The following is a 22695-nucleotide window of genomic DNA, read 5'->3' as shown; positions in this document are numbered from 1 at the left end:
TTTCAGAACACATGTTATCAGATTTAAAAGGCCCCTCCCATTGTTTCATTTTTAAGATGAGTTGTTTTCCTGTTTTTCCTAGTAGAATAAAATCCATGTGAGTGATTTAGGCTATCTTTTTACAGAGATGTTCAGTTTATGAAATGACCATATGGAGAATAATGTTATATCTTTTAAATAGCCAATGTTAAGGGTATCGTCCATTTAGGTTCATTATCTTTTATGTAAGCATCAACATAATTTCTTCTGTGAATTGAATGGTAGAAAGAAGTCTTTCTCTCCTGATTTATGGGTATACTTCTTTTTAATTGCTTTTTAGTATTTCTCTTTTTCACGGTATCTGCCAATAACCTACTTAAGATTTTCGGGAACAGTTCTCTTGTTTCAACCATTGCGTGGTTCTTACCATTTGTCCTTATTTGTCTTTATTTCAGTGAATATATTTCAAATATCTTCTTATAAACTTTCGGATTCAGTTTGTTAGAGTTAGGCAAGTTATAAAAAGCATATAAATAAAAGTGTAAGCTATTCCATTACCTTCATATAAATAATAATCACTTTAAAGCTTTAATATTTATGGTGAAGATAATTCCCTGCTTCTTCTCCTTCCACATACAGTTTATCCTTACAAGATATTTTCCTTTTCAATTTTCAGTTCTCCTGTGTTGAGATATACCTGTTTCAGAGTGTAGTGCTCCAAACTGTTTTCGTGAATTTGTCTGCTGTCTGTATCAAGGTTAAAGTAGCCCTTTGCTCTTCCTCCTCTCACAGTAGTCCCTGCTTAGGCATAGCAGGCTCTGCTCTGTCTGCCATGTCTGTTGGGGCACCAGCAACAAATAGAAGAATCAGTCATTTGTGTCTCTTAGCGGTACATGGAAATGAGAAACAGATAATTTTCATTGGCTTATAATTGTTAGTATATAAGAGGGTCCCATAAAAAGTGGCAGGAAGAGATGCCATGGAAAATAATGGAGGTACAGCCTACCTGCTCATCAGAACCATGGCTAGGGTTCTATACCCCATACTGAAATAGGAGGGTGTATCCATCATAACCCGTACAATGCGACCACCCACACATACAGACGATACTGTTGACAAACTCATCCTTGCGTCTATAATATTAAGTAGAAAAAAGGAAAAATGTAGCACACTGTTTTCAATTTGATATCAATTCTGTGAAGAAGCAGGAAAAAACTGCCAACACCGTTCCAGTTATTGACTCTACTTGTAGATGTTTTTTCTTGCTTATGTATGTTTTTCTGCATTCCCCAATGTCCTACAATGAACCTACGGGGCTTTTATTATAAGAATGGTAAATGTATTCTTTAAAATGTTAATACACATACATATTTTTAAAAATTGGATAAAGTCTTGATTATTTTTTCAGCCGGTCAAGATTATTTAGTGTAGTAACTCGACAAATAAGAGTTGAGTGTTTCTAATGTGTGGCCATTTACTGATTTTTTTATAATCAGGAGTACACTTAACATGTTGTTTCACGATGGATATATTTTCACTTTCTATAGGACCTCCTCAAAGGACTGGGGACAGTTAAGGATTCCCTTTTTGTTCTCCGTGAGCTGGGAGAGCAACTCAAGCAACAAGTGGATGCTTCAGCAGCGTCAGCCATTCAATCTGATCAACTCTCTTTGAGTCAACACTTATGTGCCCTAGAACAGGCTCTTTGCAAACAGCAGACTATGTTACAGGTACAGAGCTCGCATTCAATGTGTATTATGATTGGGTGTTCTATAACGTCTGGGCATACACACAGGAAAAGAAGAAATTTCCATCATTGAGACAATGCCTCCTTCAAGACCAAAGAACTAAAAATTAAACACACTTGGAAGTGCCAGTGGGAACAAGGGAAGGTGGCAGTCTTACATTGTTCTTTACAGTGTAATTTTTCCCCAAACCAATGCCTCCTTCTGTGGTACTAAGATATGTGCAATTAATGAACACTAAGTGGGTTTAATATTAACAGTCATGCTTATATAAGAAGTTTTTGCAAGAACCAGAATATGTTTTTGTTTGATAATATATTTTAAAAGTGACTCTAATTGGTTAATTAATGGTACATAGAAATGATTCTAAGTATTAGAAAAATTATATTAATAAACAGAAAGAAATTAAGTCATCATAGCCTTGTTTCTTTAGGAACGGCATCTTGAAAATGGCAATTTGACATAAGGATATGAAAAATAATTTCATTATTCACTTGCCCTTTCATTAGATTTCTAAATACCAACTTTCTTTTGTAATAAAAAAAGGCTGGAGTTCTTGACTATGAAACCTTCACCAAGAGTTTAGAAGCTTTGGAGGCCTGGATAATAGAAGCTGAAGAAATACTACAAGGGCAGGACCCTAGCCACTCTTCTGACCTCTTAACCATCCAGGAAAGGATGGAAGAACTTAAGGTAAGTGGGTTGAAATCCTAGTCCCAGATCTTCTATCTTCCATCCTCAAAGGAAAACTCCAAACTCCTGACATAGGCCTACGTTTTATTTTGAGCTCCCAAGGAAATTCCTGCCAGCTCTGCTTTCCTGCTCTCCTGAGACGAATGAGCTGTGTGCTGGGAGCGTGGCCAGGTGCAGTCCTAGGGTAACACCTCACGCCTCCTCTTTCCTACTTTTAGTCCCTCCCCATGCCCAGCCCATCACCTCCTTCACAGTTCTTGTGATCGGACACCTCCCGTCTCCATCTCTACCATCATCCACTCCTAATTCAAGCCACCGCTCACTCTCTCGGACCACCGCAACAGCCTCCATGGAGCTCCCAGCAGCCATCCCTCTCCCTCCAAGCCAGAGCTGCCAGACGAATTTTTTTTCTATTTATTTCCCAATTACAGTTGACGTACAGTATTATATTAGTTTCAGGTGTACAACATAGTGATTAGACATTTATATAACTTACGCAGTGATCAACTCAGTAAGTCTAGTACCCATCTGACACCACGTCATGGTATTATGTAATTGGGAAATATTTTAAGTATTCAGTAAAGTAAATAAGCAATACAACAGATATGCAGATTTTATTGTATCACTCCTCTGCCTAAAGCCCTTTGGGTTCCATTGCTCTCAGGATAAATCTCAGTGTGGGGTATCAGGCGCAGCGTAACCTGGCTTCTGCCTTCCCAAGGGTCTCGTCTTCACCACTGTCCATCTCCTCCTCCAGCCACTAGGGGGCCACATCGGTTCCTAGTGTCTGTGTGCGGGATGTTTCCCCTTTCTGCCATTCTTTTTTTGTCCCCACTATCTCCCTCTGACCAAAAGCAATAAACTCCTGGTCATTTTGTTCAGTGTCACTCTCTTAGGAAAGCTTCCACTTCTGTCCATATTCAGGCTCTCCAGTGACAGACACACTTTCAGAGCACACTATTCTTTTTCGTCAATGTTTTCGATACCATTTAATTATGCTCTTGTGATAGGTGACGACTGTTGTTCTCTCTGTTATTGGAATAGTATCTTTCTCTCTGAAAGCACCATGAGAAGGACTGTGTTGTGTCAGTTTTGTTCACTGCTGATGTCTACCCATGGCAATCTTGCCATCAAATAGTTATGCTTTTGGCTTTAACAATTGGAAAGCTTTATTCTTTCTTTAGGGTAATGAGTTATTTGCAGAACATGCAAAGAGAAAACACGCAGCTGAAGGTGTCCTCACATTTTTTTTGTCCTGTAGCCAGGTCCCTAGATGGAGTTACGAATGCCCACAGGGAAAACAAACCAGGCAGCTTTGTCCTGTGTTTGAAGAGATCTAAAAGCATATACGGCTTTCTCAGTTGAGTCTCATGAACTTTAGGGTGAAGCTCTTAAGACATCATGTGTAGAATTCAAAACTCAAGTGGGATTGTATTCTGTCTAGCAAGGACCCAACAACTCGTTTCCTTAGCTCTATCACTTACTAACTGGGAGACCCTGCACAATTTACTTAAAGATTCTGGGCCTCTTTTTCCTCATTGTAAAGTGGAGATAGTAGTGCAGTACCTTACGGGATTGTTTTGAGGATAAAATGAGTTACTGTATTACCTGTAAAGCTCTTATAATAAGTGCTCAATAATGTTAACTGTTACTATTGTAACTATTATTATTATTATTAAATAACGAAGGAACCGATTAGCATGGATAAAAGAAGTCTGAAGGGTAAGAATTAAGCCTCTTCAGTCATCAGAATGTTTTTATTCTTTATCAGTTCTACCAAGCATGACTTAGGAGTAAATAAATCAAATAATACATGTAAACCACTAAATGTTCCATAAAAGATACTGAGTAGCTGTCGCCACAATAGCAGCAGCAGCAGAAGCTAATTAGGACATGTAGCTTTTGTTTTTTACAGCTCTGGTGATTGCAAACAAGTAGCCTAGAAATACTCAAGAGATTACCAGCCAGACTCTTTCTGAAATCCAAAGTTCACGGTGTACTTTGAAAGCACTCTGCCTTTTCTTTTTTTAAAATTAAATTTATTGGATGACATTGATTAATAAAATTATACAGGTCTCAAGGGTACAATTCTATAATATATCATCTGTATATTGCATTGTGTGTTCACCACCCAAAGTCAATTCTCCTTCCGTCAGCATATATTTGATCCCCTTTACCCTCATCTACCATCCCCCGTCCCCACTTACTCTCCGGTAACCATTAAACTGTAGTCTGTGTCTATGAGTTTCTGTTTGTCTTGTTTGTTTGCTGCTTTTAGTTTTATATCCCACATATGAGTGAAGTCATATGGTTCTCTGACTTACGTTGCTTAGCATGATAATCTCAAGATCCAGCCCTATGGTCGCAAATGGCACTATTTCATCTTTTCTTGTGGCGAGTAATATTCTATTGTATGTACATACCACATCTTCTTTATCCATCCCTCCACCTGTGGTGCTAAACCTGCTTTTAAATCTTGCTTTCAGGGGCAGATGTTAAAATTCAGCAGCATGGCGCCAGATTTAGACCGTCTGAATGAGCTTGGCTATAGGCTACCCCTGAATGATAAAGAAATCAAAAGGATGCAGAGTCTGAACCGGCACTGGTCTCTGATCTCCTCTCAGACTACAGAAAGATTCAGGTAGAGTTACCAAGAGATGTTTTGCCCGCTCTGATATACCAGTACAAATAAGTTAATGATTTGTGTACATTTATAAAGGCTTGGTGTTCCCAATGATACTCACAAAATTTGAACTCAAAATAAGAAACTCAAATTGCGAAGTGGTTTTCCATGTTTAATGTACTCAGTACTGTTTTACTCAAAAAATAATAAACTCTTTTACGTAAGACTATGTTAAAGATACAAACATAATCTGATCTTTTTTTTTAAATTACCATTTTGAACTTTTATCTTTTCCTTCAATTTTCTCTTTTTAAATTTTACTACCCAACACGAAAGTTTTGTGGTGGTCAAATTAAAATTGGAGGCAGAAAAAAAAAATGGATGCAGAAAATATTTAAGCTAGTTTTATATGCTAAAGATACAAGAATAAGCAACAACATAAGCACTATTCTTTTCACTTTGTTCTGTCAGTAAGCTGCAGTCATTTTTGCTACAACATCAGACTTTCTTGGAAAAATGTGAAACATGGATGGAGTTTCTGGTTCAAACGGAGCAAAAATTAGCAGTAGAGATTTCAGGAAATTATCAGCATCTTTTGGAACAGCAGAGAGCACATGAGGTAAGTTATGTCAGCAGATTTGGGACAATAAAATAGTTTAAGCCTCTGGAGATACTGCAGAATGCCATGTGGAGGAATTAAAGTGTTGTATCTTGTGCCAAATGTGCTCAAATGCATGCACTGGTTTTGCCTTCTTTTTTAAGCTTGAGACTTTGATAGCTTAATTACAAAAATGTGGTCCAGTTCTTTGCTCCATAAGCATGTGTCAGGCTTTACCACCCTGCAGTGGATAATGCCAAACTGTGGTCATAGTCTACTTATGGGATGGGGAAGGGGAAGCAGAGAGGCACTGCAGAAGGAGTGTAGAAAGTGACTCAGTTTTCAAATTGAGTTGCAGACTACATTAATATTGCCAGGGCTATTTGCTAAAAAGATTATGCTTTGATCAAAAGTCTTCGACAAATTAAAACTGTGTGCTCTTTAAAAAGCATATATGCATTTTATACTAGGAAATCAAGTACCAGACATCTCCAAGTGTACCTCTTGGTCAAACTGCATTATAATCATTTCTCAAGAAACATTAAGAGAGAACTAGATACAAAAAGCAAATTAATTAATTTGCTGGTACTCTCCATATTCTGTTTACTGGTGTAACTAAATTATTCTATGTACTTAGGAAAAATATGCAAGTGGAGAGACAGAATTTACCTAAAAGCAGAGAAAAAAGCTTAATGCACAACTTAAAAGAGAATAAAACTAATTTTAAAGCACTTTGTTTAAATTTTAAAAGTAGAGAATTTAAATAGTATGAGTAAGGTATTTTTAAGTTCAGTTTTATCGAGTTGACTGATGATAAAATAAAAGACAACGAATCAAAACTACAATGAGATATCACTTCACACCCACTACAATGAAAAAGATAACAAGTGTTGATGAGGATGTGGAGAAATTGGAATCCTCACACGTTGCTTCTGGGAATATAAAATGGTGACGTGTTTTTGGAAAATAGTTTGGCCGTTTCTCAAAAAGTTTAACGTAGAGTTACCATGTGACCCAGTAATTCTACTACTAGGTATGTACCCAGGAGAAATGAAAATATATGTCCACACATATACCTGTGTGGACAAAATTTTGTACCAGAATATTGTTTGTAGTGACATTACTCATAATAGCCAAAAAGTGGAAGCAACCCAAATATCCACCGACTGATGAATAAATAAATAAAATGCGATATATCCATACATTGGAACACTATTCAGCAATAAAAAGAAATACAGTACTTCTGTATACTGTAACGTGTCAGCCTTGAAAACGTTATGCTACATGGAAAGAAGCCAGTCACAAAAGATTGTACATTGCATGGTTCCATTTAGATGAAATGTCCAGAGTAGGCAAATCCATAGAGACAGAGAATAGATTAGCTGGCTGGGGGATTGAGAGGAAATGGGGAGTGATTGTTAATGAGTATGGAATTCTTTTTGTGGTAATGAAATTGGTCTAAAACTGATAGTGGAATTGGTTGCACAACTCTGAAATATAATAAATATCATTAAATTATACACTTGAAATAGGTGAATTGTATGGTATGTGAATTATATTTCAGTAAAGCTGTTTGAACAACAATGGGAATAATTTCTTTCTTGAATTTTTTTAGTGGTGAAATAATTTTATTAATCAAATTAAATTGAAAAATACTAAGTTTAAAAAAATGTGTTTTTTTCCCATTCTTCAACTTTTTCAAAGGTCTTAAGCTGATCTCTATCTGAAAATGGACCATGTTCTGCATACAAAAGAAACAAGAATACAAATTATGTGTTAACTAACTTTATAGGTGATTTTGAAAGAAAGGAAGGGAATATAATTCCACTTTTAGTCGGTTTTAGTAAACAAAAATTAAACTTTACTTTTAAGTACATCTTAAATGATGGTTTAAAAATACGTTATTCCTATACTGCAGGACATGCTACATGTCCTGATTGCACTGGAGATATTTTTCATAACTTGGCTTAAACCAAAAATTTTGGAAACTTATTAGAGAACTGGTCATTAAAATTAGGAACTCTAAAGCATGTTCTTCTTTTTTTAAAAATCATAGTTGTTTCAAGCGGAGATGTTCAGCCGTCAACAAATTTTGCACTCGATCATCACTGATGGGCAGCATCTTCTAGAACAAGGTCAAGTTGATGACAGGTAGGATCTTTGATATACTATTATGAAGAAAGGTTCCAGTAAATTAGTCATTTTCTTTTTAATGAGCAGATTAGAGGGCATATATCCAATCTTCCGAAGGCAATTGTGCTGCAATAAAGCCTCAGTAATTGGAGGAAAGGCTTATCTGAATCTCCGAAATGACAGAGTATTGAATCTTTTTCAAAGAACTGCTATTCTATTATATGAAGGACATAGAGTACTTGAAAATCACCTAGCCAACCTTTGCTAATCGTCTGTAGGAGACTCGGATTAATAAATAGATCAGAATGAGTTGTATCAATGATGCATCACGGTTTGTAAACAGATGTTTCTAATATTCTCATATGATTACAGAAATGTTATTCCTAAAAGGAACATAGAGATCACTAGACCATCCCTCTTACTTATACATGAAAACTCAAGGTCCCGAAATGTGAACATATTTGACCAAGGTCACGGAACTGCGTAGCAGAGAATCAAGCCTAGAACTTGGGTATCTGGTTTTCAGTCAGGACAGGCCTGCTCTCCCACACCAAGACCATTCCACCAGATTTGAAAATGGTGTGCTACCTAAGTCAGATTACACTCACCCTGAGATCCTGCTTCCTCTTCGTTTACTTAGCAGATTCTCTCTTTACTAAAAATGCAAAGGTAACACCTAGCTCCTCTTTAGATTTGTGGTATGTGAATTGATGATTCCTATATCTACATAGGAACGATATTGACTCTATCCTGTCTACTTTCTGTGGTGATACTTGCACTATAAACCTCACTTATTTTATTACATATATATACATATATATCTTATTACATATGTATACATATATATCTTATTACATATATATACATATATATATATATATATATATATCTTTCCTATATTTAGGACCAGTAGTTGTGATTATAATTAACTTAGTATTATTTTTTAAATAGAAAATAAATTATTATTTTTATTAAGGGGTTTTTAATGTTTTGGAAGCAACTTCAGTTTTAAGTGGATATTTCTTTGGACAGACATGAAAGATTTTCATGGTTAAGCCTGGAACAGCAAAATATGATACCATATTTATTTTATTCTAAGTAAGCCAAATTTAATGTGAACTTTACAGAGAATTTAAGGCCTTCAAAATAAGACAAATTCAGATGCAATTAACTTATCTTTTGCTTCATCCTCCCTTAGCCAACTCTATAACAATATTGTAAAAGTTTGAGTCATTAAGTGAAATAAAATTTAAAATTCACACACAAGCCAATAGCTATTAAATTTTAAATGTTAACAGTTAGAAATGAAAACATGAAGGTTGGACCCGAGGATAATTTTGAACGTTGCAAGTGAAGAAAACACTCAGATTAGAGCATGTCGACAGTAGGAAGGCCCTAGATCATGAATGTATTGTCTTTTAAAAGTTCTACAAATTGAGGATGAAGACTCAAAGAGATCGTGGATGGTTACCTGATAGGGAAAGCAATTTGCAGGGTACTTTTCATGTCACATTCTCAAGTCCTGGAGTTCTACTTTTTCAGAGAGGAGAGATGCTTATAGCTTTTAGGGAAATCTCAAACCTAATTCATCACATTTGGTTCTACTGTAATTAGATTATAAATACCAGAAATTTTCTTTCAAAAACAGAAGAACTAGTACAATGTTTAGTTACAAAATCAAAGTTTATAGTGGCCCTAGATACAGCTATCAAGAATATCAGAGTCCAGGGTCGTTTGTCCAATTCAGATTTGAAGCTACCCTCAAGAGGCAAAAATAGCATATCTAAGGAAGAAAAGCGAAACTAATATAATAGAGGAAAAGCAAGGAGTGTACACACTAGTATTGAAATGTATGGAACAGTATAATTGATAAAGAAACTCATTCTCTTTGATACTGGACAAATCAGTTCTAGAGCCACAAGTTGAATGTTAAAGAAAACTTGGTAAAGAACTACCAACATTTGTGAAAGGTAGAAAACACAGAGGTAGGAAAGACAAATTTAAAAAATCTGAGATTATTTAGCTGAAAATCGAGAAAGCTTAAGCAACATTTCATATCTGTAGGCATATGGATAACCTTTATACAGACAGTGACGACTAGATCGTTTTCATTTTTCTAAGAACAAAGCGAAGTGGGTTTAAAATTTAGATTAACATGTGGAATAATTTGCTAAAGATTAGGGCTATTTATTGTGAGGGAATATTGAGAGTTTATGGAGTACAGTTTTCAAAAAAATTGTTTTAATAACATAATTTTATTGAAGTGTCTCATGATGATAGCTAAATAACTCAGTTTTGTTCATCCAAAGTGGCTTATAATTCTAGCTGAAGACAGGGTTATAAATAGGCTTCGCTCCTCATTTTTTCCTGCTGTAGGACTCACAAGATGCTGTCACAGGCTGCATACATTGCTATGCATGTGCTCAGGGGTTGGGGCCATTCATTCCCACTGCAACTACTGCCCTATGTGCCTTCCCCTCATGCACTCAGGGAGAGAGTAAGTGACCCTGAACGTATAGATGTGCCTTCAACCTGTGCTGACACATGAGAGCACTCACCATTTGCAAACACCGATAGTTTCACTATTACTGATTTTGAAAATTACCTGCAATAATAGACCTGATAACAGACCATGGCACGCTATTTGAAAACCTCTGCCCTACATCACTTCTCAGTGCTTTCAGTCGTCAGGTGTGTATGCGTTGGTTGATAATGTGACCTCATCCAGGATAACAGTATTTTTCCCTGTGTCATTACTTCTTCACCAGAGATGAGTTCAGCTCGAAATTGATACTTCTCAGTAATCAGTGGCAGGGAGTGATTCGCAGGGCCCAGCAAAGGAGAGGTATCATTGACAGCCAGATCCGCCAGTGGCAACGCTATAGGGAGATGGCAGAAAAGCTCCGTAAATGGTTGGTTGAAGTGTCCTATCTACCCGTGAGTGGTCTCGGAAGTGTCCCAATACCACTGCAACAAGCAAGGACCCTCTTCGATGAAGTGCAGGTGAGGTGCAAAACGCGCTGCTTTGAAACCTCTTCTGCATTTTCACTGCACACTTTACCCTAGCCTCAGTTCTTCAGAAGGATTCTGGAGTGACATTGGAACGGGGACAAACATTGTTCGCAAATGTCAACAGAAACAGAGAAAATACTTGCATTCCAAAGCCCATATTTAATGATGACAGTGTGGTAAGTGCCAGCCTCTCTGGCTCCCTCCACTTCACACACCCAGGCCTCCCAGCAGCTCCTTGAATCCCAGCGTGGATGGGAAGGCAATGACAAGGGAAGCAAAACTCCGCACTGATTATGCATATTTCACTCGTGCACAATTTAAACGTGTCACTGAAGTATTCCAGAGAAGGTAAAAGGCTCAACCCTGTCTGTCCATTCTTGGTCTAGCCTCTTACTTTCACCAGCCTGGGAATTTAGGACTCCAGCCTCTCAGACGGATACCTCCTTGTGTTCTTATCAGCCCTTCCCAGTATATTCCATGGGTTCCTCTTCCTTTGAAAGTCATTATTGTTGCTTTTTTCCCTCTCCTCACTTCTCTGGGAAACCTCATCTACACACATGGTTGCAACTAGCCCCTACCAGCACAGAAGGGCCAAATGGGTGTCTTCCAGTCACATTCACCTCCTGAGTGTTCGACTCAAATATTCAACTGCCTTTTGGATTTGCATCTATAATGCATCACAGACATAATATACTCTGTGGGTTCCAACAAAGCCTGGACCAACTTCTCATCAGTCTGTTCTCCATCAGTCTGTTTCCCATGTCCCCAGTTCCTGGAAATGTCATCACCGGCTATCTGGTCTATCACTCAGGAAACCCAGAATCATTTTATAGCTATCCTCTTCTTTTTCCTCAAGTTTCCATCCCGACTGCCACTGCCTTGGGTTAGATGCTCATGACCTTTTGCCTAGATAGACAATAGCTTTCTAACTTGTCTTAGTGTATCTAGTACATACCCTTCTTCCATTGCATTTTCTACCCCACTGCTGAATGCTTCCATGCAAACATCCCTTCCCTGCTTATTCTTCTTCTGCGAGTCTCATTCACTTTATTATAAAAATCAAATTCCTGTGCAAGATGTGGCTTTGCCTCATCTCCTGCTGCTCTCCTGCATGTACCTTCTATTCCTTCCAGCCACTGAAATCTGCATCTAATGTCCCGAATTCATCATTTTTATCTTGTACAGTGAATTTGCCCATCTTCATTTCTCTGCGAGGAAGTTGTCCTCTCCCTGACTCCTGGCCCTCATATGACACAAGGTCCCTCTTAATCTGGCCATGTTCATATATCTTTCAAAACTCATGAAGCCTTTACCACTTTGAGGAAGCCTCTCTGTGTACCCCAAATGGGTTAGCTACGTGAGCCATGGTCTTTCTTTGAATTAGGTTGTTTATATTAAACATGCATCACAAATGTTTTCTGCAAGAGACATAAAAAGATCATAATAAAACTTTAAAAACAAGCAAACAAAAACACCCATCTGTAAGAACATGTTCCATGTCTTACAGAGCAGTTTTCCTATTGCATCATGAGTTCATTGAACGTGGGGACAGACACTAGGCCTTCCCCTGTTGAATTCTTATTCATTTACACATTGTTGCATTTGTGCACAAATGACTAGCTCAGTAAATGCTTGTTAGAGAAAAGAGGGCATGCTATGTGTGCAAAACTGTAGAGTCATTTAAAAATACTTATAATAGGGAAACGGGGAAGAGAAGAAGGAGAAAGTAAAAATCCACGTTTCCTTTTAGTTCAAAGAAAAAGTGTTCCTGCGACAACAAGGCAGCTACATCCTGACGGTGGAGGCGGGCAAGCAGCTCCTGATCTCTGCCGACAGTGGGGCGGAGGCCGCCTTGCAGTCTGAACTCTCGGAAATCCAAGAGAAGTGGAAAACTGCCAGCGTGTGTCTGGAGGAGCAGAAGAAAACCCTGTCCTTCTTGTTGAAAGTAAGCCCAGCTCTTTCCTCCTATAGATGTACTGCTGTTGAAAAACTCCTTTAATAGTTGTGCTGCTTCCGCCCATTGTTATCCTGCAAATCAGATAATCTAAAGGTCAAGAAGTGATGCCCTGCAGTATTTGGATCCCCTGTGTTTTATTGAAGACCTCGTCATTGTCTTACAGAAACTGAAAAAGTTTTCCAATTTTGCCATTTGTCATTTAGGAAAATCCCCCAACAAAGGAGTTTTAAGTCTAATAAGACCGTCCAACTGACGAATTCTGGTTAATGGCCGGTGCTAAGCCAGGGGCCATGTGATGACTGTATAAATCTAGACAGGAATGCAAAGAATAGATTCCACTCCCGAACCTAAGACTCTAAAGTGGTTTTCAAGATTGATATCTCTCATTTTGTAGCCGCGGAAAAAGCTATCCAAGAAGGTACTCTTGATTTGATCTGAGCTTATCCAAGCGTGTTGCTGTCTGCGGGAGGTGTATTAACCCTGTAGTTGGGTACTGATAGCACACTGATCACGCAGCACATTTAGGGAAATCTAGATTTATCCAGACCTCCCACAATATGCTTTTCTCTCTCACTTTCCAAATCCATATATAATACATAATTAAATCAGCAGTTTTCAAAAGGTCATGGGCTCTAAACTCAGATAAATCCAAGTTAACACCATAATAAACCAAGTAACTTGGTTGACTCAACCTAAGTGTCAGTTTCCTGATCTGTAGAGTGGGTATGGTTACATCTCCTTCACACAGCAGTGTGAGGATTTAATGAAATAATGACGGTAAATCAGGTTGCACAATAATTATCATTGTTGCTATTATTCTCATTTTAAAAAGTAAACAGCTAAATACTAAAGTTTTATATATGTCCATAATCACGAACACTTTAATGAGATTATCCATTAAATTTGGCCTGTCACTTTTTTGGAATCAAAGGTAATAACTAAAGTTAATGGAATACATTTTGCTGTTTTAAAATGTTTAAAGTATGCACACCCATTGGGATCATTCTATTAAATATTATTTAATAATATATTACCTTGTGTCTAAGAATGCCGCTAAATATCTGTTAACTATTATTTCCACAGCGTGATTCATCAGTAATACAATATGTCTGACCCTTTTCATTTTTGCTTTCAGGAAAGGATTAAAAACATTGTAACTCATTCTGTAGAGGACATGAGAACATGTTAATCATGCACTTTTTCTTTATTTGTGATGTGATTATTGGACACATTCCTAGGACTTCTAAGACGAGCCGGCTGAGTCACTGCATTTGCTTTTCTTGTCAGTCTGTGGGTGTGTAAAATATCCACTTTGATAGGTGTTTGTAGACCATGACATTTAGTTATTTTCTTATAATTAATGTAGTGAAACTGGTTATAGCTTCAAAATGTAAGCCATCTTTGGAAAGGGAAATCCCTCTTCTCTTGTTAAAGTTTATTTTATTTTGAGTCATATACAAGGTCCTATTTGCCTAAGGAGTTTATGAAGCGAAATTCTAATGTTTATACAGGCTCATTTTATTATATCATTTCCCCTTAAGTATAATATGATGCCTATCGATATTTAGCTCTTAATTCAATACTCTGCATAAATATGCCAAAAAAAGTCATTGTACTTCTATGCCCTGCATGTTTACCTGCTTCACTATTGCCTCTCAATTTTGTTACAAAAAATAAGACGCTGACCTTTTCTCTTCTAGATCAGTGAACATTTATTGACTGTAGGTTGATAGATTTTAGAGTGTGTGATGATTTAATTCAGAATACTGTTCAATTTAAACAGAAAGAGGACCTTTCTGTCTACTCTCACTGTGCTTAGCATTGATGAACGAAGTGTAGCCTGGAAACACAGAGATATTTTAATGAAGGGAACGGACAATTCTGCCCAAGGTAGACAATTTTTTTGTAGTGTTTTTGGTTTTGTTTTATATTATTTTCTGGTGAGTGGGACGAGGGAATGTGGTTATGCAGTTTAGGAAGTTCCCTGAAGAAATTTAAAAGAAAAATTAGAATCTTGAGCCAAATTCTTAGTTCAATTAGCATGCAGAATGCATTTTGAGTAGGGAGGTACTTTAGTCATCACTTCTTAAAGAAGACTATTGTAGCAAAGAGCACCTATGAGTTGCTGTGTTAAAAATAAGGCACCAGAAGATAAGACAGGAGAACCCAGACAAGAAAACACCAGTAATGATGGAAGAGATCATGTAAAGAAAAATGCAGCATGATGTGGCATCGTGCAAAAGCAACTCTAGTTGTTTTTCTTTGGAGCTTAATAATTTAAGTCGTGGGAAGTGGCCACTGGGGAATGGTTGTTGTGGAGAAGGTGGCCAGGAATGGGGATTAATAAACAAAATTAAGGAGGTTCATTTTTAATTTGCATGGGCACTAAGACACCAAATATGAGTTAATTTGTAGGTAGAGTGCTATAAAGAATCAAGCTGCCATTATGGTTAAATGTAGTTTTTTTCTTTTACTTTTTTTTTTTTTTAATTACAAAAGAAATACATCTGTCTGGTTTTTAAAAAAAATCAGGTAATAATTTAAGTATGTAAAGTGAGAAATGAAATTTCTCCTATACCACCACCGAAACCATATTAACTTCTCCAGAGGTAACCATTGTTGCCAGTTTGGTATGTAACCTTCCAAAATATAACCACATGGTGTACGTTTTCTTTTGTCAGTGTGTAGAGAGCGACCACATTCCATAATGCCACTCTACGACTGCCCCATCTTCATCTTCAGAGTACTTATCAGTACTTGGCATACTAGATGCATATTTTAAAATATTACATTATCATCATCTTCTTCCACTTATTGATTTGTTTGGGTTTTTATATATTACATATTTAACCCTTTATTACATATGTTTCTGCACTAGCAAGATAAAGCCAGTCAAATACCATGCTTTTTCTAGTTGTGTGTTTCCGCTTCTGTAACAATTCAATGTATGTACCTCATATTATATGCATATTGAATTGAATCAGGGTTATATTATTTTTGCATTCATCTCACTTCTCTCACACATATTTTTATCCTGAATGTGATCCATATCCCCTTTCTTATTTCCTATAGAGCATTTGAGATGGTGTACACCAGGGGTGTCCAAACTGCGGCCGGCAGGCCAACTGCAGCCCGCAATCCATTTTTAATTGGCCCGCAGCAAATTCCAAAAATATATTTAGTTTACTTAAATAAACCAGGTGAAGCAATGCGTACTTTACCTCAAGTGAGTGGCCCGGCTATTTGTGTATTTTACCGCATATGGCCCTTGGTGAAAAACATTGCAAAAAGTTTGGACACCCCTGGTGTAGACATTGGAATCATTATGGGTGGGGTTAGGAAAGATGCACAAAGCAGTGATTATCCTCTCACCTCTGCAGATTGATTCAGATTCAGATAACATTTGTGATTACCTGTAATATTCTGGACATTGCAGTTGGTGCCTTGACATCCATAGCTTTCTCCAGCAACTGTAAGCTGTATTATTCCATCAGAAAACCCGAGAGAGCACATTCCCTGCTGAAAATCACATAGGTAATAAGTAGGAGCCAGCTTAGAACCCAGCTCTTCTGTCACTGCCCACCACGACTGTGGATGTGGACAGGACTTTATATCAGTGAACTTAAATTCTCAATGTAACTTTAAGTCTTCCTCTGGAAATTAAGAAGACTGTTTTACTTTTGTTCCAATGAACTACAAAAAAAAAATTCTTGAAATTTCTTTCTCCTCCCATTTTAGGACTGGGAAAAATGTGAGAATGGCATAGCTGAATCTCTGGAGAAACTACGGACTTTCAAAAAGAAGCTTTCCCAACCTCTACCGGATCACCACGAAGAGCTCCATGCAGAGCAAATGCGTTGCAAGGTAAACGGCTGGAGTGAGCTTTTAACTGTCACCTACCCGTGTGCTACAGCTGTAATTATGCCTTTGAAAGTGTAATCTAGTCCATCTCCTATGGCCATGCAAGTTCCTGGTATATTGCAATAAAAGCAATCTTTTCACAGCATCCTCACTGGAGAGTCGTTCTAGCAGAAGAGTCCCATTTACAGCTAGGAGAGTGAGGAGGGGCAGCCTGGAAATTCTGCAGACAGTGGCCCTGGAGGAACACACCTGCCCTCCACACTCTACTGTAAGGAAAACAGGAACTGTAGATAGCTCATCTCAGTTACTGCACAGAGCCTCCATCCTTTAGTTACTCATGGCTCCAACTACTTAAAGGTTATGAACAACACCTCACATCACACTTGGAAGCAAATCAGTAGTTAATGCACACCGTTCCCTGCATCATAAACTCGCTGGGACCAACATGACTTAGTTGCTTCAGGCTTTGGTCCAGTCACAGCTGTAGGGCCATGTGGGGTGACTGAAGAGCAGTTCTCTGTGGAGCAATATGCAGATCAAATCAACACTACCTTTAACCTTTTCCCCCCAAATTACACATGTCCTTGTGTTTCCATTCATTTGCAAATTATTGCACTTGAGTAATTTTGTTTAAAACTTCCCACATACTCAAATGATTTGGATTGTAATCAGTTCTCTGCTTCACTTTGGCTAAGAAGGTAAGCATTTAAGAAAGATCAATTCTTAGATAAGTCTAGGAATCATCAAAAGTGTGGATATCAGCATATTTCTTTGATATTAAAATTTTAAAATATTATTTGATACTTGAAAGAGGAAGATTTAGGAAAAATCAAAGGTACTATAGTTTACATCATGGATGGCGAGTGAAATATTGAAGTATAAATTCAGAAGTATGCAGAGATTAAAAAGCGCTGTTTCAAGCCTGTGATTATAAATTTGTAACAAATGATTCAAGAAAACGTCCAATAAACAAGAATGGCATTTATTAGGCCAGTCCTGTGTGCCAGTGCCGATATCAGTGTTACCTCAGATGGCATGAACACAACTCATGAGGATAATCTGCTATTTCCCTTTTACAGTTATGCAAACCGAAGCTTCTAGAAGTTTAATAACTTTTCAAAGTTAGTAAATGTCAAAGTTGCCACAATCCAAAGGCTTTATTTTTACCACCTGGACTCCTCTAATGGAGTCTGTAAGTCTGAAAGAGTCGGTTTCTGGCGGTGGTGGTGGTGGTACTTTTTTAATCCATACACCAAATCTGATGTTTGAGTTGGGGTTAGAAATTGTTTAAAAAAAGCAGAAAACCTTTACATTGGTATGGTAATTTAATATGTCTATGCATATAACCAGAAACGCTACATATTTAATATACCTGGATGGTTTGGTCTTTTAGCCAAAAGCTGTTACCATGGGACCTCATCTCCCAGAATACACAACAGTTACAAGCATGACCTGCTATTAAGTTTGGAGATGAAAAGGGTGCATTTTGGTTCAGTTTTCTGCTACTCTTTACCCAAACCACCCTTAGCTGCAAAACAAAACAATTACCTGGAAAATTCAGGCTGAAACCTTGTTTGCCTAAATTGCCTGGGAAGTTAGCCTCAGACAGTACCGTTAATTGCCTTTCCCTTTGGAAACTTGCCTCCTGTGTGAAGAGACAAAAAGAGAGGGGAAAAGCCATGTGAAATAGTCTATTTATGCACTAAATTAGCTGAAATCTGAAAACCTCAAGAACTGGCAAAAAGCATGAATTGCAAAATCTGTTCAAACATTAAACAAACTAATGTTAACTCGTTCAAATATTGTTTTATGAATTTTCTTCTTAAATTATTTGATAAAGATCGGAAGACAGATATTTTTACAGTTACTTAAAGAAATCTCTGCTTCTGCCGAAAATGCATTCAGCCCATTAATTTAAATTGAGTAATAACATCAACAGATCTTTTCAGCTGTTACATTGTAAGTCTGTATCACAGAATGTAGCCATTCATAGTGTTTGAATGAAGGTTCAATATAGGAGTCTGAGGTTTTCAAAAAGTATTTCATTCATATGATCAGTAACGCGGGACAAAAACAAATGATGGGTTCCGAGTTTACAAAGTTGGTTTAAATTAAAGAAGCTCAGGGAAGTGATGAAACTCCAACGTAGAAAAGACAATCAAAGACGATCAATGAAATGGTAAATAGATGGAAGGAAGGTTCTGTAAGCAACCTGGTGTTTTATGAGGGGAACTTGGCAAATTATCAAATTATGTAGGAAGCAAATAAGTAGAGACCAAGTTAGATGTTCAAACAGAGTGGGCTGGAAAGGTAATTGTATCAAGAAGGTTATTCCAAATACACTTCAGAAATGTTGATGGGTATTCAAGTTTGTGTGTTCAATCTAGGAACTGGAAAATGCAGTGGGGAGCTGGACAGAGGACTTGGCACAGCTGACACTGCTGAAGAACAGCCTTTGTACCTACATCAGTGCCGATGACATCTCCATCCTGAACGAGCGTGTGGAGCTTCTGCAAAGACAGTGGGAAGAACTATGCCGCCAGGTGAGACCAATGCTGGACTCAGCATTCGCTCAGGAAGGTGGGACTCTGGGAGATGATTTGGAAGGTCAATGACTTGAGCCACATTGGGACCCACCTCCTAGCTCTGTGCACAGAGGGAGGACTCTGTGGTTATTACAAAAACGTTTCAGAAGAATACAATTATGTCTTACCATTATAGCTGAGATGCAGTCAAACTGGATTTTTTTTGCTTTCTCTTTCACTGGCTGGCATAATACTTTTAAGAGGAAACATAATTTTGTGGTTCACGGATGTGGTTTTGTTAGGTAGATACAGTGCTAGGTAGGTGGTCTCTTTCTTACTTTACACATGTGAAAAACAATAGTTTTATTTGCCATTTTGAATAATACTGTGGAGCTGGTTTTGTACATGGCACATTCATTGTTGCTGTTGATTTACCATGGTTGTTTTTAATAATTCATGGTTCACAGCATTTTTGGTCATACTTCCTTCATTTGTTAAGTACCTTCTATCTGCTCAATACCTTCAAAGAGATGCAGATTGGGTTTGATGGAAATGAAAGGAAAAGATTGGTGGGAAGGTAATGAGAAGGCATCCGAGGCAAAAGGAATCCCATTGATTAAAGCCCCACAAGTGAAGCTCTGAGTGTGCCCTTGAGCTCATTCCCTCCAGGAAGCAGGGGCCCTGAGTGTCACGTTGCTTCCTGTACCTGGTCGCCTTGCCTGGCACACAATAGGCTGTGATGCATATTTGTTACATGAATCAGTCACATTAATTATTGTGAGTTTCACAAGCTATAGTAAGGGTCGCTATTATCAAGTTTACGGTTGAGCTGAAATGAAAATCGGTCCTGAAAAATCTACACAGTGGAGAAGAAAACTGGGTATAAACAAGTTAGAACACTGTATAAAGATATAAGCCAAGTAAGGGCCGTGTGGACTGCAGAGGACAAAGAAAATGCTTGTTGAAGAGGATAAATCTGGGACTGAGTGCTGAGATGAGGCGTGGAAGCATCTGATTAGTGCGGAGGAGTCAGGCAGGTGTGTTGGACAGGGTTGCCGCTGGAGTAAAGGCACGGGAGGGGAGCAGGCAGAGGGCCTGGCTGGGAGAAGCAGGTGTGGGAAGGACCAGGAAGGAGCTTCCCTCTGGAGGGGGCCTATTTGTGTGTCCCATTTCAGGACAAGTATGCTTTCCTAGAGATCTCTTCTCTCCCCTCCTCCCCACGTTCTCCAAGGCAGGGTTGCTTCTCTTTATGTTTAAGAAAACATGAAACAGAGTTTTAGAGGCTCATAGCCTCTTGAGTCATGTGACATCAGTGAGAAATTTGTCGTTAGGTAAATTTTTCTGTGTGTGTTTAGGTTAAGACCCAGGTGTTTCTCAGGCCATGAGCCAGAGGAGAACTCTGGCACGCCCTTGGGAAATATGTGAAAAATTTCCTACGAATATATACTGTACTGTTAAAAGGGAGAAACGTAAGAGGTGATTTTCCTAAACATACTGACGAACAGACTTTAAAGTTAGTCACCTTTCACAGAGCACCACAATCTCCGTGAAGACAATGAGAAACTCACGTGGAGCGTGATCATGTTCATCTCAATATGTTCTCCTTTTCTGAATTCTTCCATCTAAAACCAATACATAACTGCTCAGTAAATTATACACGTTTTTGAACATAAGGATGTTTTCATGGCGTTTCATATAAACAAAAGATACATTGGTGGTGCACATAATTGAAAACGATCCCAGCAGTGTTCGGGTATGTTTATGAGCTGTATTCATTTGTGTTTCTTAACATTTAGAAAAGTCCAGCACTACTTGCTGGCAATACTTTTCAGCATATTATGTGAAATGTATTGGATTAGATCCATTTCTCCTGCTAACTGATGTCTGTAAAGCATTCAGAGAGGTAGCACTTTCTTGGTTCCTATTGGCTCCTATTTCCTTCCCAAACCCGCCATGAACTGTTCTACCCCAAGACTTGCTCAGGCCATTCTTCCTGCCCAGACTGACTATTCCTTCCCATCTGATTCTGACGCATCCTCTTCCAAATTCCACAGCCCCCGTGATGCTCAGACCTCAGTGTTTCTCTGCTCCTTTGAGTTCCTTTTCCCTTTCAGTCTGTGCCATCATGGGTCAGTTCATTGTTCCTTTCTTCTTTTTTTAACGGCTGTGACTTGATTTCAAGACTATGAATTCCTTGAGGACAAAGATCATTTGTTTTTATCTCCAGTGCGTAGAACAGCTAAACGTTTATGTGTACTGTTAATAATTTAGACAATACTTTGGGACATGTGTTTTATGTCTTCAGATGTATGTTCCTCTAAATGTAAAATAATGACAAGTTTTCTGAATATTTTGGAACTTAAGAAGATTATTATTATGCAACACTTTTTTAGGTAGGAAGCTGGAACTGTATAAAAATATTATGAGATACAAAAGGTACACATTTCCAGTTACAAGACAAATAAATTCTAGGGATCTAACGTATAGCACGGCGAATACAGTTAGTAGGACTGTATTATATCCTTGAAAGTTACTAAGAGAGTAGATCTTAAATGTTCTAACCACAAAAGAAAAAGGTAATTATGTGAGATGATAGGTGTGTTAACTAATCTTGTGGTAATTATTTCTCAATATATGCCTGTATCAAATCATCACATTGTACACCTCTAACTTACACAATGTCATATGTCAATTATATCTCAATAAAACTGGATAAAGAAAAAAGGAAATATATAAATATATATATAGAGAGAGAGGGAGAAAGAGAGAGAGAGAGAGAGAGAGAGAGAGAGAGAGAGGCAATAGTCTGTTTGGAAATACAGTTTGAAAACTGCTGTTGATCATATGATGTGCTGTGAAGAGATTAATCCCTCACACCTGTGAGTGGCCTAAGATTAAAGTAAAAAAAGAAGCAAATTGATATAAAATATATAATGTTCCTAGAATATTTCTCTATTGAGTGTCTTAAGGCATGAAGCTAAAGCGTACTTCTCTGCCATCACTTCAACCTAAGAAAGATGATTTAAACCAGGAAGAGTTTAGTCCTGGGTCACACTGAAGGTGCCAGGATACAACTCTAAGGAGGAACATAGACTAGTTACGAGTTCTTGAGCTAGTGTTTCCGGAGAAATTCGATCAAGTATGAAACCACAAAAGGAAACGGGCTTGTGCCTATGTCTCATTTTAAAAGTTACAAGCTTTAATTAAGCATGGCACCCTCCCTCTGCTAAAGAGCAAGTGGCCTGTTCATGTTCCCATCGATAGTTGACGACAAGGCAGGAGGAACGGGGACGCAGATGAGAATGAGGAAGACGTGCTGTAAGTAAACTTGGCAGAGCAGAGTTAATGTGTAAAAGTTCCTCTTTGCACATGTGCACCCCACCCCTCACCCAGTGGTTTGTTGTGCCTGTGTGAATGAAACCATAGCTTATGTTTGCTTTTATCCCTGTTTTGGTTTGTAGATCTGTGTGTAATTCTAGTTGAGATATAAATATATCATCATTGTAATTGCTCAGTGGTTTTCAAATTGTCACGGTAAAAATATTTGAAGTAGGAAAGGATGTGTTTCC

At 38.0% G+C, this 22695-nt stretch overlaps 1 protein-coding gene across 1 annotated transcript in view; it reads left to right on the top strand.

Moving 5' to 3' along the window:
• SYNE1 (spectrin repeat containing nuclear envelope protein 1) overlaps positions 1-22695 on the top strand; it is a 390131-nt gene that overhangs the window by 308382 nt on the left and 59054 nt on the right. Inside the window, exons 108-116 of the mRNA XM_074333963.1 lie at positions 1527-1709; positions 2271-2417; positions 4904-5058; positions 5512-5659; positions 7695-7789; positions 10540-10774; positions 12534-12728; positions 16479-16604; positions 18989-19144. Coding sequence (XP_074190064.1) covers positions 1527-1709; positions 2271-2417; positions 4904-5058; positions 5512-5659; positions 7695-7789; positions 10540-10774; positions 12534-12728; positions 16479-16604; positions 18989-19144 — 1440 coding nt within the window. The remainder of the gene's footprint in view (positions 1-1526; positions 1710-2270; positions 2418-4903; positions 5059-5511; positions 5660-7694; positions 7790-10539; positions 10775-12533; positions 12729-16478; positions 16605-18988; positions 19145-22695) is intronic.

The sequence above is a fragment of the Rhinolophus sinicus genome, linkage group LG05 (genome assembly GCF_036562045.2).
Source record: "Rhinolophus sinicus isolate RSC01 linkage group LG05, ASM3656204v1, whole genome shotgun sequence".
Lineage (NCBI taxonomy): Eukaryota > Metazoa > Chordata > Mammalia > Chiroptera > Rhinolophidae > Rhinolophus > Rhinolophus sinicus.
The sequence above is the reverse complement of the archived record's forward strand: the minus strand, read 5'-3'. Positions and strand labels throughout refer to the sequence as shown.